This window comes from Carcharodon carcharias, chromosome 19 (assembly GCF_017639515.1).
Source record: "Carcharodon carcharias isolate sCarCar2 chromosome 19, sCarCar2.pri, whole genome shotgun sequence".
NCBI lineage: Eukaryota > Metazoa > Chordata > Chondrichthyes > Lamniformes > Lamnidae > Carcharodon > Carcharodon carcharias.
This window is the reverse complement of record NC_054485.1, coordinates 22,903,140-22,920,378: the sequence shown is the minus strand read 5'-3', so window position 1 is coordinate 22,920,378 and position 17,239 is coordinate 22,903,140. Positions and strand designations below refer to the sequence as shown.

Below are 17,239 nucleotides of genomic sequence, written 5' to 3'. Positions count from 1 at the left end.
TTTTCACGAATGCTTAGTGGATCTCAGATGTGTGAGGCCAAGCAACACACACTCCACCCTTTGGAGATTGACTTGGCCTAGCGGTTCCTTAAAGGGACAGCTACAGACCCTTGCAAAGGATCTTTGTAAATGATTTTTGTGGGGTCAAGAGGAGCATGAATTCTTCTGGCACCACCGTAGCCGACCCTCCACTCTCCTCCCTCAAGATTGGCTTCACTGCTCCAACGGGACTAGCCGAGTAGAACCACTCAATTTTTGGCCCCTGGAATCAGTGAGCCACCTGAACTTCATCCTGAATCCTTGCCCCGAATCCTCATTGAGGATTTTAAATCTCCAACAATAATAACTTGCATTTATATCAAGCCTTAAATATTGTGAGATGTCCCAAGATGCTCCACAGGAACATTATCAAACAAAATTTGCAACTAAGCCAAAAAAGGAGATATCAGAATAATTGACCAAAAGCTTGGTCAAAGAGAGAAGTTTTAAAGAGTGTATTTAAAGGAGGAGAGGAGGGCAGAGAGGTTTAGGGAGGGAATTCCAGAGCTTAGGGCCAAGTCAGCTGAAGGCACAGCCACATCAATTGTGACGCATTTAAAATCCTGGATGAAAGAGGCCAGAATTGGAGGAGCACAGAGAACTCAGAGGGTTACAGAGCAATGGGAGGTTACAGAAATGGAGAGGGGTGAGGCCACGGGTTTAACTTTACATTTAAATAAAGGAGCCTTATATGAATGAGCATTGGTTTTGCCTCCCTTTTTCAGGTATGATTATCAGGAACTGCTGCACAACTCCACCTTCTGCCTTGTTCCAAGGGGGAGAAGACTGGGCTCTTTCCGATTTCTGGAATCTCTTCAGGTAACACAATGTCCAACATGTGCAAGGTTGAACTATGTGTAAATGTGAAATAAAAACAGAAAATGCTGGATATGTACAGCAAGTCTATCAACATTGAAAGAAAAGAAAGGTTAGCATTTTGGGGTACAGATGCTACTTGGAATATTAACCTGTTTATCTTGGTGCTTAACTCCTCAGTCTTTTATCTTTAATCCCCTTCAGTTTAATTTCTGCCCACAAGGCTGAGGCCATCTTGGTCAACTCCGCCAACATCCAAGCAACCCCCTACACTAGCCTTCCTTATCTTTCTGTCATGTTTGACATAGTCAACCACTCCACTCTCCCCCATTTTTCTCTCTCCAAGGCCTATTTTAATGCTATTGCCCTCACCAAGTTCCATTAGAAACTTTGCCATTTTAGTCTGCACATTGTCCACTTGTCATAGTGGGTTTTGAACTTGTGTTCTTTACATTTTTGACCCTGGTTTCTTGGTTGATAGTTCAGTCACATAACCACTACTCTACTGAATCCACTCCTACTTCCCTTTAATCATCTTCTCTTTTATATTTACCACAACTCCTTTCTTGCTTGTGAAGCAACATAGGAATAGCGCTAAGCCATTCAGCCCCTCAGGCCTGTTCTGCCATACATAGATCTCAGGGAATTTGTGAACCATAGTCTAGATTCAGGAATCCTTTGAAAGTTATAGTCAAAAAATCTTACACAAGCCCCACCATGCCAACTCATGGTTGTTCCATGCCCATTCACCCAATATACATAACGTACAGGACCAATGAACTCTTTGGTAACAATGGCATGTATGGAACTGTTAAAAGATTATCCATTCTCAAATCTTCTTTTGAAAAAGTACTGCTGCCCCAACAAAAGTTTCAGTCACACAGACCATTAATGTATCAATTACAGAGGCTTCATACACCTCACACCTCTTAATTTTGTGCAAAAAAAATTGAGACATTGACAAAAGAGATCACAGAAAAAATAATTTATTATAACCACATACAGATGGCAAACAAGCAAAGCCAACAGTTCTCTCCAGGTGTCAAAATGAACTCCCAGTCAGATAACCCTTTTATGAGTCTGGACTCTAAGCCAAACCTCTCTATGCATGCTTGGTTGAGAGTCCAGACTCATAAAAGAATTGTGGTGGCTCAAATATTAAACAATAATTGCACAGGTTTCCTGTGCCTCCAGAAACCCAGCCTACCAGGGGATCCCTTGTTCACAGGCATTCCATGCCCGATCAAGGGACCTGGCATTGGGAAGTGGGGGAGCCCACTGAAAGACAATCTGCCTCCCACCAACACCGCCCCCCCCCCCCGCCCCCCCACTCCTCACAGTCCTGGCATCCGACACCCTCCAACCACCAACTCCGCCCTTCCTTGCCAGTGACCTCTTCCCTGTGACCCCCAACCCAGACCACTTACCTCTCTCCAGGAGCCAACCAACCAGCACCCTCTTCTCATACAGTATAAATTGTTGTTCCCTTTGAAATTTGCTATTCTTGCAAATCTGTGCTGATGAGTGTCAGACAAAAGTTTCAATAGTATGTCTTTTTTTTCACCAATACTCAAGTTCTGTACGACCAAGTGACTATTTATTAATTTAGAAAATCATAGTACAATCAGAAAAAGTCAACATGATTTTACAGAAGGAAAAACGTGTTTGATAAACTTATTAGATTTTTTGTTGAGGATATAACTGGTAAGGTATATAAAAGGTAACCAATACATGTCATATACTTAGATTTACAAAAGGCATTTGATAAGATGCCACACAAAAGGTCAATACGCATGGATGTTTTGATATTGTTTTAGCAAGGATAGAAGATTGGTTAATGGACAGGAAGCAAGGAGTAGGGATAAACAGGACATTTTTAAAATGGTGGACTATAACAAATGGCGCGTTGCAAGGATTGGTGCTGGGGCCTCCGATATTTACAATCTATATTGATGACTTAATCGACGAGACCGAGAATACAACATCTAAGTTTGCTGACAATCCAAAGCTAGGTGGGAGGAAGACATCAAGAGGCTGCAAAGAGATATAGACAGGTTAAGTGAGTGGGCAACAAAGTGGCAGATGAAGTATAATGTGGGGAAGTGTGAGGTTATTCACTTTGGTAGTAAGAAGAGAAAAACAGAATATGTTTTAAAATATGTTTTAAAGCTTTGTAAATATTTTTATTTAGAGGGACTTGGGTGTACTTGTACAAGGAACACAGAAATTTTGCATGCAGGCACAGCAAGTATTTAAAGAGGAGAATGAGATGTCAGCCTTTTATTGCAAGGGGATTGGAGTAAAAGAATAAAGAAGTCTTGCTAAAGTTGTACAGTGCTTTGGTGAGACGACACCAGGAGTACTATGTGCAGTTTTGGCCTCCATATTTAAGAAATTATTTACTTGCATTGGTGGCAGTACAGCAAAGGTTCACTGGATTGGTTCCTGAATGAGAAGGTTGTCCTATGATGAGAGGCTGATTAAATTGAGTCTGTACTCCCTGGAATTTAGAAGAATGAGATGTGATTTCATTGAAACATACAAGGTTCTGAAAGGGCTCAGCAGGGTGAACACTGAGAAGCTGTTTCCCCTTGCTGTGGAATCTAGAACACTGGGGCAGTCTCAGGTTAAGGGTCTGATCATTTAAGTCATTTAGGACTGAGATGAGGGGAACTTCCTTCACTCAAAGGATTGTGATTCTTTGGAATTCTCTACCCCGAGAGAGTTGTGGATGCTCCAACATTGAACATATTTAAGGCTGAGTTAGACAGAGTTTTAGTCTCTCAGGGAATCTAGGGATATGGAGAGAGGGTGGGAAAGTGGATTTGGTGCCAAAGATTAACCATGATCAAAGAGAAGGGTGGAGCTGGCTCATATGGACCATATGGTCTACTCCTGCTCTTATTTCTTATGTTCTAATGTTTCTTGCTTTGAAATGAAGAAAAGAAGTGAAGAAAAAAAGGCAAACTCGTGGAAGTTCTTCTTGGGCACATTGCTAAGCAACCCTACATTTAATGCAAAGGGTTATACTGTCTTTTTTTGCTTCAGTGCCTTTTTTCCACGATTGCTATGACAGCCAAAGTGATACACATCACATTATTTTGAAACTTGTCAGTTGTCAAACATTTTACAGAGCTTTATTTATTTATTCTTTCACAGGATGTGGGCGACACTGGCTACTCCCCAGCATTCTTTGCCCATATCTAATTGCCCTTGAGAAGGTGGTGGTGAGCCGCCTTCTTGAACCGTTGCAGTCCATGTGGTGTAGGTACACCCACAGTGCTGTTAGGGAGGGAGTTCCAGGATTTTTACCCAGCAACAGTGCAGAAACAACGATATCATTCACAGTCAGGATCATGTGTTACTTGTAGGGGAACTTGCAGGCGGTGGTGTTCCCATGCATCCACTGCCCTTGTCCTTTAGGTGGTAAAGGTCCAGAGTTTGGAAGGTGTTGTTGAAGGAGGCTTGTTGAGTTGCTTCAGTATAACTTGTAGATGGTATACACTGTTGCCACTGTGCATCAGTGGTGGTGGATATTGATGGTGGTGGATGGGGTGCCAATCAAATGGGCTGCTTTGCTCTGGATGGTGTCAAGCTTCTTGACTCTTGTTGGGGCCCTGCACTCAGTCAGACAAGTGGAGAGTATTTCATCACACTCCTGACTTGTGCCACACAGATGGTGGCCAGGTTTTGGGAGTCAGAAGGTCAGTTACGTGGTGCTGAATTCCCAGCCTCTGACCTGCTCTTCTAGCCACAGTATTTATATTGCCTGTCCAGTTCAGTTTCTGTTCAATGGTGACCCCCAGGATGTTGGTAGTGGGGAATTCAACAATGGTAATACCAGTGAATGTCATGGGGAGATAGTTGGATTCTGTTTGGTTAGAAATGGTCATTGCCAGGCACTTGTGTGGCACAAATGTTACTTACCATTTATCAGCCCAAGCCTGAATGCTGCCCAGGTCTTGCTGTATAGGGACACAGGCTGCTTTGGTATCTGAGGAGTTGCAAATGGTGCTGCGCATTGTGCAAACATCAGCAAACATTCCCAGTTCTGACCTTATGATGGAGGGACGGTCATTGATAAAGCAGCTGAAGATGGTTGGGCCTCAGACACTACTCTAAGGTACTCCTGCAATGATGTCCTGGGACTGAGATGATTGACCTCCACCAACCACAACCACCTTTCTTTGTGCTAGGTATGACCAAACACTGAGAGCTTTCCCCCTTATTCCCATTGACTCCAATTTTGCTAAGGCTCCTTGAAGCTATCCTCAGTCAAATGCAGCCTTGATGTCAAGGGCAGTCACTCTCACCTCACCTCTTCAGGTCAGCACTTTTATCCCTGTTTAGACCAAGGCTGTAATGAGGTCAGGAGCTGAGTGGCCCTAGCAGAACCCAAACTGAGCTTCAGTGAGCATGTTATTTCTGAGTAAATGTCCCTTGATGGCACTGTTGATGATCCCTTCCATTACTTTACTGATGATTGAGAGTAGACTGGTAGGGCGGTAATCGGCAAAGTTGGATTTGTCCTGATTTTTGTGTGCAGGACATACCTGGGCAATTTTCCACATAGCTGGGTAAGTGCCAGTGTTGTGGCTGTACTAAAACAGCTTGGCTAGGGGTGTGGCTAGTTCTGGTTCTACAAGTCTTCAGCACTATTGCCAGAATGTTGTCAGGGCCCTTAGATCTTGCAGTAACCAGTGCATTTAGCCATTTCTTGATGGAGCGAATTGAATAGGTTGAAGACTGACATCTGTAATGCTGGAGACTCAGGAGGAGGCTAAGATGGATCATCCACTCGGCACCTGTGGCTGAAGTTGGTTGCAACTGCTTTAGCCTTATTTTTTGCACTGATGTGCTGGGCTCCCCCATCATTGAGGAAGGGGCTATTTATGGAGCCTCCTCCTCCTATTAGTTGTTTAATTGTCCACCACCATTCGCAACTGAATGTGGCAGGATTACAGAGCTTAGACCTGATCCATTGGTTGTGGGATCGCTTAGCTCTATCTGTCACTTGCTGCTTATGCTGTCTATGCAAGCAATCTGTGTTATAATTTCACCAGGTTGACACCTCATTTTTAGGAATGCCTGGTTATGCTCCTGACATACCCTCCTGTACTCTTCATTGAACCAGGGTTGATCCCTAAGCTTGATGGTAATGGTAGAGTGGGGGATTTGCCAGGCCATGAGTTACAAATTGTGGTTGTATACAATTCTGCTGCTGCTGATGGCCCTCAGCGCCTCATGGATACCTACTTTTGAGTTGCTAGATTCTTTCAAAATCCATTCCGTTAAGCATGGTGGTGACTACCAGATAACATGATGGAGGTATCCTTGATGTGAAGGCTGGACTTTATCTCAACAAGGACTGTGCAGTGGTCCCTCCTACTAACATTGTCATAGACAGAGCATCTGCAACAAGTAGATTGGCGAGGACAAGGTCAAGTAGGTTTTTCCCTCTTGTTGGTTCCCTCAGCACCTGCTACACACCCAGTCAACAGCTATGTCCTTTTGGACTCGGCCAGCTCGGTCAGTAGTGGTGCTACTGAGCCGCTCTTGGTGATGGACCTTAAAGTCCCCCACCCAGGAATAAACCAGCTCTTCGAGATTGGTGGAGGGATGCTGCGGGAGAAGGAAAAGTGAAGGGGATGGGGTCAGGAAGAAAAAGGACACCTCACACTGCTGGTTAAAAAGATCTTTTAAAAAAATCACAATAAAATTTAAACATATGGCAGTATTCCATTATACAAACAGTGCCATAACAGCTGCACTGAAGAGACCTTAAAGTCCCCCACCCAGAGCACATTCTGTGCCCTTGCCACTCTCAGTGCCTCTTTGAAGTGGTGTTCGACATGGAGGAGCACTGATTCATTAGCTGACAATTGCCGTGTCTAGGATGTTACCTGTAAGATATGATTCCATGAGCATGACTATGTCAGACTGTTGCTTGATGTTAGCAAGGAGGACTTTGCAGGGTCAACAGGGCTGGGTGTGCCATTGTTGTTTCTGGTGCCTAGGCAGAAGCCAGGCAGTCCATCCATTTTCATTCCTTTTAGGCTTCGTAGTAGTTAATGCTAGGCCATTTAAGAGTCACATGTAGGCCAGATCAGGACAGCAGACTTATTTCCCTAAAGGGCATTAGTAAACCAGATGTGTTCTTACGACAATGGTTTCATGGTCACTATTACTGAGACTATCTTTTGATTGAATTTAAATTCCACCATCTGATGTGGTGGGATTTGAACCTGGGTCCCCAGAGCATTAGCCTGGGCCTCTGGGTTGCTAGTCCAGTGACATTGCCACCACCTCGTCAGCAAGGAAATGGAAATTGTCACTGACTGGATTATTTTTTCACATTGGTGAAAACAATTGAGTTAGTAAGATTGAATAGAAGAAAGGGACATCAATATTCCCAGCAAATAAACTACTTAAAGATGAACAGTGAATTCTGGCCCTGTGTCCTGGCCAACGTTTGTCCCTCAACCAACAACGTCAAAAAATCAAATTAATTAGTCACTTGCCTCATTGTGGTTATGGGATTTTGTGAAACACAAAACAGTCCCTGTCTTTAGTCACCTGACAACAGTGACTGGAGAGTGCATTTTATTGTATGCTAAGCACTATGAGATGTTTCTGAGGGACATGATAAGGCATTGTAAAAATGCAGATCTTTTTTGACTCATTCGTTCCAAAGGCATCAAAAGCTGTGAAACATCTCCCCTCCCTTATTCTTCCCTACCTCCTATATTCTATAACCTTTTAAACCTCAAGCTTGCCCTTGAGTAGCTACCAGGACTTCTTGATTTACCTCAGCTTCTCTCTTTACTCTTCTCCACCTTGGTGGTGTCCCACACTCAGCACATTGACCCTTATATTAAGTTCCTCAGCAAATAACTATATTGTTTTGGACTTTCTTGCTTCAGTGGGCACGCAGTATTATGCTCGTGACAAAGCTGGAAGTAAACCATTTGCCATAGGTTGGCAGGTGTCTGACAACAACTCAGTTCGAGTTGCCAATTGTCCAGAATTTCCCTGAGGTTCTCAGGAATGAAAGTCTAATCTCCAGACACTGCTGCAAGCATAGCTGGGGCGAACATTCATAGGGGCATCAAACAATTTGTATTTTGTTTTTAATCTTCTTTGAATACTCCTGTTTATTAGTTCTAAAAATATTGGAGCTAGGAGTGAAAAGCTGTTTGACTGGCAGTCAAGAATCACTCAATCAAGTAATGATGAGTTGGTCATAGGAAGGCAGGGCATCGTGAGGATGAGTGTCAGGCAACCAATGGCAGTGATTGCGAGGATGGGGTGGTTGAAGGCAAGAGGTCATGTGATGACACTTCCAAGAATACACCCTCCCAATGTTGGCAGTCCTAAACTCAGTGAGTGTTCCTTCCCTTCCCTTCCTGTCACTTGTCTGCTGCAATGAGTCTGTGATTTGGAGCCCATTTCTTTAATGGAGCTTTCTCAATAATATTTGAACTGAATACATGATGAGGACCAAAGAGAATAAATAAATAATTGGTTAAGTTGTGAAGAGATAATGATTTATGTGACTCCCTACTAAATACCAGGGTTTTCACAACTCTTAGAAAGAAGAATGACTTTCTCATTTCAGACCCATCGTTCAGTTCAAAGTGTCCAATGCTGAGGCTCCTCTTTAAAAGAGGTTGGAAAAGGTAGCACAGATGTTTGAAACTGTCCTGGATGATCCTATGATGGTGTCAGTTGATAAATGCACAGTCAAGTGTGAGAAACCAGATGTCTCTGCTGAGTTGATTGGTATCAACCAAAGGATCCTTAAATTCCTGATACTGTATATCTATGAAAAACAATGTTCAGTGGTTGAGTTAAGTTTATTTCTTTTTGCTTCATCCTAGGCTGCTTGTATCCCGGTTCTGCTCAGTAATGGCTGGGAGCTACCTTTCTCTGATGTTATTGACTGGAGCAAGGCTGTTGTGGTGGGTGACGAGAGGCTCCTACTCCAGGTAAGTCCAGGTATTGAATGGACTCAGCAAAACTATTCACTTAGTCATAGCTCCTAACTCATTACTTGTACCAAAACACTGTCTGTCCACTCAGAAGTGATGATAAACAAAATCACTCCGTTGTTGCTGGTTCTGAACCAGCCTGGCCACTTAAGTGATATGTGCCCCTTTCTGTTCCAAGCCCCCCTTGACATTGTCTCTCCAGCATTACCTCGACCTTCCGAGACTTCTTGTTGTGTGTATTGCTTTGCACAGGACCATGAAAGGAATTCTAGCAATTTCCATCTTTGAAACCCCCTCAATCTATTGCAATCATCTTTCTTGAGCCCTCTGTGCAGGCAGCGTTTCTTGTTCAAGCCATGTTCTTATTCATTCTTCAGCCTTTACATCTCCATACTCCCAGTATTCCTCTCAACCCCTACTCTTTTGCTCGTCAATATTTCTTATGCGCCAACACTCAGATCCTTATGAGAAAAATTGATGAGTGAGACTCTGTATTGCATCGACTCACCTATTTCCCAATAATATTTTAAAAATCAAGGAGATGTCAAAGAGATGCTATTTTAATTGCAGTGTTGCAGGGGATTAGCAACTACAATAGTTTTAAGTCACTCTCATCACAACCATGTTGTGTTCAGGAGTATAACCACAGTTTTGAGAAGCAGTGGCACATTTTGACACAAGTTATGCCTGAGGGTTTGTGAAAACACAAAAAGAAAGGTTGCATAGAATTATATAGAATATTTAGCATAGATGCAGGCCATTCGGCCCAACCAGTCCATGCTCATTAACTACCTTAATTTCTCAAGGAATGCATTTAGTTGGCTGGTGAGTCCCCTTTATGTTGCTTAGTTCAATGAGCATCCCTGGTAACATAACCATGGTCACTATTCTTTGGAATGGACAGTTCCTTGACTTCTGTTCTTATATCTAACTTCTGCATTTTACACACATGTCCCAGTTGTTCATTGTTTCACTTAGTGAAGTATGTTTGATATTCTGAATGTGTTTGACTCCCACTTTTTGTTGTAGTCAGCACCTCTTCATTAATGAAAGGACACCTTTCCTGTACCGTGGAACTGAAAATAGACGAGTTAATAGCAGAAGGGCCATTGGGTTGAATCTTTTAGTCAGCCTACCTATCCTCAATTTCACAGAACACTACACACATTCTTTATTCAATCACACACACTGACAGTTTGGATAATACCATCCTTGTTTATTGTTATTGATTTCATCTGGTCATTATTGATTAAAGTTTTATTCTTTGTTGCTTCCCCAACTGCCCATAGTTTTCTCCCCACCTCTCAGGCCAATGACATAAGCCAACTTCTGGTGCCTGAGACCCATCCTGTTCTCTCGCTTAACATGCACATTTTCTAGCAAACGACATTGAATAGAAATCAGAAGTAGAAATCCTGGTTGATTTCCCCTCCCACCTAATGACACGCCCTTCCCTCCTCCAAGTTCACCACCAGCGAGAACCAGAAGATTCTGCCCCAAGTATCATCATTTTTCTGGTACCAATACCAATATAAAAATGGTATTGTATATTCAACAACCTAGTTTCCCACAAAGTAAACAAGTCCAGTTCCCTTGTTGACTGGGATGACTCCATCTCACTTCCTTTGCACAGATTTTGATGGTTGCTGTTTTTAAAGAGTGGATAATCTTAAATGGCGAATAAAAATTCTCTCAGGATTGAAAATGTCACTTGTACATAATAGTGTTGGATCCAGTGCGGAAGTAAAATACCGGCAGTGGTGGGAATGAGGCCCTTAAATAATCATTAATTGGCCTGCAGAAATCCCAGCTGATTTCCCCTCCCAAGTACAGGGGCAATAAAGTCAATTGCCATTAATACCTGATCTGAGATCAGCTAACTCAACGCAAGCTAAGGAATCCATCCTGGATCTTCTCATCTAGTTCAGTTCCATATTAGGTAACACCTCCAACTAGTGGCATTAGCTCTGGCTCAGCAGGTGGCACATTCATCTCTGAGGTAGAAGATTGTGGGTTCAAATCTCACTTCAGGACTTGAGCACAGAATCTGGTTTGACACTTATGTAGTGTTGAAGGAATGCTGTACTATCTGAAGTGGCATCTTAAGACCATAAGACATAGGAGCAGAAATTAGGCCATTCGGCCCATTGAGTCTGCTCCGCCATTCAATCAAGGCTGATAAGTTTCTCAACCCCATTCTCCCTCCTTCTCCCTGTAACCTTTGATCCCCTTACCAATCAAGAACCTATCTATCTCGGTCTTAAATACACTCAATGACCTGGCCTCCACAGCCTTCTGTGGCAATGAATTCCATAGATTCACCGCTCTCTGGCTAAAGAAGTTTCTCCTCATCTCTGTTCTAAAAGGTCTTTCCTTTACTCTGAGGCTGTGCCCTCGGGTCTTAGTCCCGCCTACTAATGGAAACATCTTCCCCATGTCCACTCAATCCAGGCCTTTCAGTATTCTGTAAGTTTCAATCAAATCCCCCCTCATCCTTCTAAACTCCATCGAGTATAGACCCAGAGTCCCTAAACGTTCCTCATATGTTAAGCCTTTCATTCCTGAAATCATTCTTGTGAACCTCCTCTGGACCCTCTCCAGGGCCAGCACATCCTTCCTGAGATACAGGACCCAAAATTGCTCACAATATTCTAAATGTGGTCTGACCGGAGCCTTATAAAGCCTCAGCAGCACATCCCTACTTTTATTTTCTAGTCCTCTCGAAATAAATGCCAACATTACATTTGCCTTCCTGACCACCGACTCAACCTGCAAGTTAACCTTAAGAGAATCCTGGACTAGGATCCCAAGTCCCTTTGCACTCCAGACTTCTGAATTTTCTCCCCATTTAGAAAATAGTCTATGCCTCTATTCTTCCTACCAAAGTGCATGACCTCACACTTCCCCATGTTGTATTCCATCTGCCACTTCTTTTTCCATTCTCCTAACCTGTCCAAATCCTCCTGCAGCCTCCCCGCCTCCTCAATACTACCTGTCCCTCCACCTATCTTTGTATCATCTGCAAATTTAGCTAGGATGCCCTCAGTTCCTTCATCTAGATCATTAATATATAAAGTGAAAAGTTGTGGTCCCAACACTGACCCCTGCGGAACTCCACTAGTCACTGGCCGCCATCCTGAGAAGGACCCCCTTATCCCCACTCTCTGCCTCCTGCCAGACAGCCAATCTTCTATCCATGCTAGTACCTTGCCTCTAACACCATGAGCTCTTATCTTACTGAGCAGCCTCCTGTGCAGCACCTTGTCAAAGGCCTTCTGGAAGTCCAAGTAGATAACATCCATTGGCTCTCCTTTGTCTAACCTACTCGTTACCTCCTCAAAGAATTCTAACAGATTTGTCAGGCATGACCTCCCTTTGATGAAACCATGCTGACTTTGCCCGATTTTACCATGCACTTCCAAGTATTCTGAAATCTCATCCTTAATAATGGACTCTAAAATCTTACCAGCGACTGAGGTCAGGCAAATCGGCCTGTAATTTCCCATCTTTTGCCTCACTCCCTTCTTAAACAGGGGGGTTACATTAGCGATTTTACAGTCCTCTGGGACCCTCCCTGACTCCAGTGATTCCTGATAGATCTTCCAGATGAGAAACTGAAGGCTGTAACCTAAATGCGGGCTTCCTTGAAATAGCAAGTTGAAGCCTTTTGATGGATTGTGTCCAACCATTATTAATTAAGTGTTGCCTCGTTTAATTCAATCTTTAATCAAACCTAGCTTGAATTGTAATTTCTATAAATTGCTGTTTTATTTTATATATCTGAGGGTTGTGAATGCCCCATTGTAGACAGGGGTAGACAGATTTTTGGGCTAAGGAGCAACATGGCTAATTGTTGGATTAAACCCATCACTGTGGCGAATGGTGCTGGTAATTAGCCTCTGCTGGAAGTCTACCAGCAAGCAGATGGTGGGAGGTGAATGTTTTTACAAAGTGTCTCTGAGCAGTGCAAGCTGAACTAAAAGCCTCTCCCATTCTACTTTATAGGTTCCATCAACAGTCAGGTCCATTGACAATGACAAAATCCTGGCATTCCGACAGCACACCCAGTTCTTGTGGGATGCTTATTTTTCTTCTGTAGAAAAGATTGTATCGACCACATTGGAGGTGAGTGAAACAACCTACATTATTGATTTTATTTTTTAATGACTCTTCTTTGTCATTTGGGAAATGTTTTATGGATAATATTATTTTTGTCAATCTTGGCTCAGTTGGTGGATTAGGAACTAGGTCTTGGCGCATTGATGCCAAGTTTGTGCCAGTGAGCAGTAATGGTCCAGCACATAAGAGCCCCACCTCTCTTATCTGGCGAATACCCAAATTATCTCCCGTTGCTGATAAAGGACACCAGCTGTCTCGCCAATGTGTCTGACCTAATGTCTTGATGAGTGATCTGGCACGTTTCGTTATAATAAAGGGACTCGAAGTTGATTAAAGCCTTGCACTTCCATGTACTTTAATTAGCTTTCTGGCCCTGGTTCCAGTATTAAACATGCTGAGGTTTTCATTACAAGCATAACACTGGTTTCCTGTAATTGTCAAACTGAGAGGAGGTTGGAGGTTTGACAACTGAGCAAAGGTTTAAGATTGGCATACTGACCTTGGTTAGAACTTAGCTCATTTAGCCTGCTTGTCCTACCGTATACACAAGGTTCATTTATTAGACGTAAACAGGAGAATCAAATATACAGAATTTTAGGCAGAATAATGAAGCTATAGCTTTAGAAAAGGATTTAAGCCATAAGATTACAGCCATTCACTCATTGCATTAAAAATCACTTGAATAACATACCCCAGTAACATACAACATGTTGCTCAGTTAGAGCATGAGGAATAGGAGCAGGAACCTGCTACAAGGCTCCTCGAGCCTTCTCAACCATTCAATAAGATCGTGGCTGATCTACCTGAACTCTACTTTCTTGTCCTATTCCCATATTCCAAGACTTCCTTAGGGCAAGAGTTTTATGCCAATCAATGCATGATGTATAATCCTGTTGCTAAAGTGCAGCTGTGTATAATCCAGTCTTATCTGGTTAAGGCCACAAAGCATAATTGTAGCAAGTAGACACACTCTTTGAGGTCAGTTAAAGACTAACTGTTTCTCTCCTCTTTTTAAGTTGCTCTTTCAAACCCACCTCATTGACCACCTTTCCAACTGTCAGTTATGCGGCTCAGAGTCAAATTTTGTTTAATAATCCTCCTAAATGCTTTGGACTCTTTTACTATGTTAAAGGAGTAATATAAATGCAAGTTGTTGTTATAAACTGGCAGCTCCTTACTTTAGTGTAGTGGTTATGGAATCTCATGGAGGTGATGGGGATTTTGCCTGTCAGTTGGAGAGCCGGCACGAGACCTGCGTTGCCTCCTTTAGGGAGGCCCATGGAACCACAAGCCAATCAGGCAGTGGGGAGGCCAGCAACAGGCCTTTCCCCAGCATCAGGACCCCAGGGCCAGAGGTCCTGCCTACCAAGAGCTGCTGGCAAATTGGAGGCCAGAAGCTCTTTTGCTTAGCGGCGGCACAGGGGAGGTGGTGGCTACTGCAGGAAAGACACTCACCAAAGGCCCAGGATCGTGGAGTGACCTAGGCCATAGGTAAGTAATGGTGGGAGGGGGGTTTTGTAGGGTGGGGATTGCGGTGTAGGAAGGTGCAGGGAAAAGAAGGGGGTGTCAGCTTTAAGAGCAGGGGGTTGGCTCTCAGTAGACTACCCCACTCCCCACCCCACCTTCCCAATGCTGGGTTCCTCGATCAGGCACTGAGTGCCTTTGTAGGAGGGACCATGCCCACCCCAAGAGAACAAACAGCCTGCACTGGTTTGCTTGTCTGCATGGCGCCAGGCTTGCCCGCAGCTGGATTAATACCTGTGTGAGTGGGAGGAGGCCTTTAAGTGGTCATTAATTGCCCACATAAGAGCCTCAATTGGTGATGAGCGTAGGAAGATCGACCACAGGCCTTCCTGCCCAGACTTAATTGGGGTGGAGGCAGGACAGCGGCGAGGTGCTCACCTGTCATTCTCCCACCCAATTAGACACCCTCCCTGCCTCCAAACGTGCCATGAGAGAGGGCAGAAGATTCCACCACATATTACTGGACTCATAATCCAGAGGCCTGGGCTAATAACTCAGAGAATGTGAGTTCAAAACTCACCATGGCAGTTTCAGAGTTTCAATTCAACTTTAAAAACTCCAAGGATGAAGCTGGTATCAGTTGAAAATGACTGATGGAGCTGTCAGATTGTCATAGAAACTAAACTGAATATCATTTAGACAAGGAAATCTGCCATGCTTACCCCGTCTGGCTTATATGTCACTCACGTCCAACACTAAAATGGCTAATTCTTAACTGCCCTCAAAAGCAGCCTCGCAGACACATTCAGTTACATCCCTCCTTCTCAGAGCAACTAGGGTTGGACAATAAATGCCAGCATTGCCCCTGATGTCCACTTTCTGAGAATGAACTTAAAAAGTGCCCAGCTCATTCCCAAGAGCACAAGAACCAGAAGGAAATCATTAGCTTTCATTCTCTCTCTTTAAGTTGCCATGTGCGACAGTTGAAATATGGCACGTCTCAGTACATATACATACATACTAGGGAATTGCCTACCACTCACCTTGAGATATATTATCCCAGTATGTTCTCTGTAACCTATATTATCAGGGCCACTGATTTATGACAATTGAATAAAAATACATCGAATTTTACAGCAAAGAAGTAGGACATTTAGCTCAAGTGGCCTAAGCCAGTATTTATTTGCCGCATGAGCCTCCTCCCTCTCCACTCCTCTAGCCCTGTCATTATATCCTTCAATTTCTCCGTCATATTTATCTAGCCTTCCCTTAAATACATCTGTGCTATTTGCTTCAACTACTCCATGTAGCAGTATGGTTTACATTCTGACCACTGTCTGGGTAACAATGTTTCTTCTGAATTCCTTAGTCAGATTGTGTTTTTTTTTCTCTCACAGTATTGTGAGTGCGCTGGTGATGCCTTTTGACTTGGAGATCATGATGGTGTGTAAATTTGTACATAATGTGTTGACTGATAAGGAAAAATGGAACGTATGTGTAATGGAGAATATATTGTGGTGCTGATATATGTCAGGCACAGTGAATAAATTGTGAGACAGTTTGTCACCTTTTGTCTGAGATAGAAACCAAAGACTAAATGTTCTTGTTATGAGTGAATTGTTAGCTGTTGTATCAGAGTTTCTGGGTGGCGTGAGACATTATCATACAGCTACATAAAATTTCAGATAAATTTTCTTAAATTAAATATTGGGAAGACCAAAGTCATTACCTCCTGTCCCCGCCACAAACCCTGTTCCCTAGTCACCACCTCCAAACCTTCCCATGGCCAAGGTCTGTGGTTGAACCAGACTGTTCACAACCTGTTTGCCCTAATTAACCATAAGCTTCCCACTCCATATCCTCAACAACATCAAGATCACCTGCCTCTAGCCCCGTAACATCCCAGCTCTGCCTCTGCCACAGCTCATCTACTGCTTAAACCCTCATTGGTAGATATCAGCTTTGTGATGGGAGGATGTGACTGATAAGTTACACGGCTAAGTATAGACCGAGATCATCAAATACACAATGGAATGTGATGATTCGAGTTACTCTGGAGCAGCCAACCAAAGTTGAATAGGAGAGGCATGAGGAGGGGTAAATATTATAATGTGGCATGATTGCATTTAATGAATAGAGGGATTTAATCAGAATTTCCCTTAGGAAATTAAATAGTCGGGTTGTATTTGGGCTGTGTAAGCAGTGTAATTGGGCAGGGTAGGCTCCATGATCACTAACAGAAAATGTTGGAAAAAGTCAGCAGGTCTAACAGCATCCGTGAAGGGAAAGACAGAGTTAATGTTTCGAGTCTGTATGACTCTTCTTCAGAGCTAAAGAGAAGTAAAAATGTGATGAAATTTATACTGTTTAAGGGGAGCAGAGCAGATGAAGCTGGATAGAAGGCCAGCGATAGGTGGAGGCAAAGGAGAGATTGACAAAGATGTCATGAATAAAAGGACAAAGGGGTGTTAATGGTAGTGGTACCGGCTAAAGGAGGTGCTGATGGTGACATTAAAGTCAGAAAGCAGAATGTGGTAATAGCAGATCAAGGGTAAACACGCTGGAAAGAACAAAATTAACAAACGCCATTTGGCCGTTGGGGGGGGGGGGGGGGACTTTTAGCTCCATGATCGGTGGATTGTACTTAACCTATGGAAAATAAATGGATGGGCTCAAGATGGAATAGAATGTAAATGGGCTGCGAAAGTCAGAGGTTTGGTGAGCCAAGTACCTTTCTCCTCAATTTGCAATTTTACTTTTCTTACGTGTGTTGTCCTTGCTGTTTATTTATCAGAATGCAGTGACAGAGC

General features: G+C 43.3%; 1 protein-coding gene across 1 annotated transcript in view; it reads left to right on the top strand.

Moving 5' to 3' along the window:
* LOC121291085 (exostosin-1-like) overlaps positions 1 to 17,239 on the top strand; it is a 288,167-nt gene that overhangs the window by 213,293 nt on the left and 57,635 nt on the right. Inside the window, exons 2-4 of the mRNA XM_041212120.1 lie at positions 765 to 858; positions 8,736 to 8,843; positions 12,852 to 12,971. Coding sequence (XP_041068054.1) covers positions 765 to 858; positions 8,736 to 8,843; positions 12,852 to 12,971 — 322 coding nt within the window. The remainder of the gene's footprint in view (positions 1 to 764; positions 859 to 8,735; positions 8,844 to 12,851; positions 12,972 to 17,239) is intronic.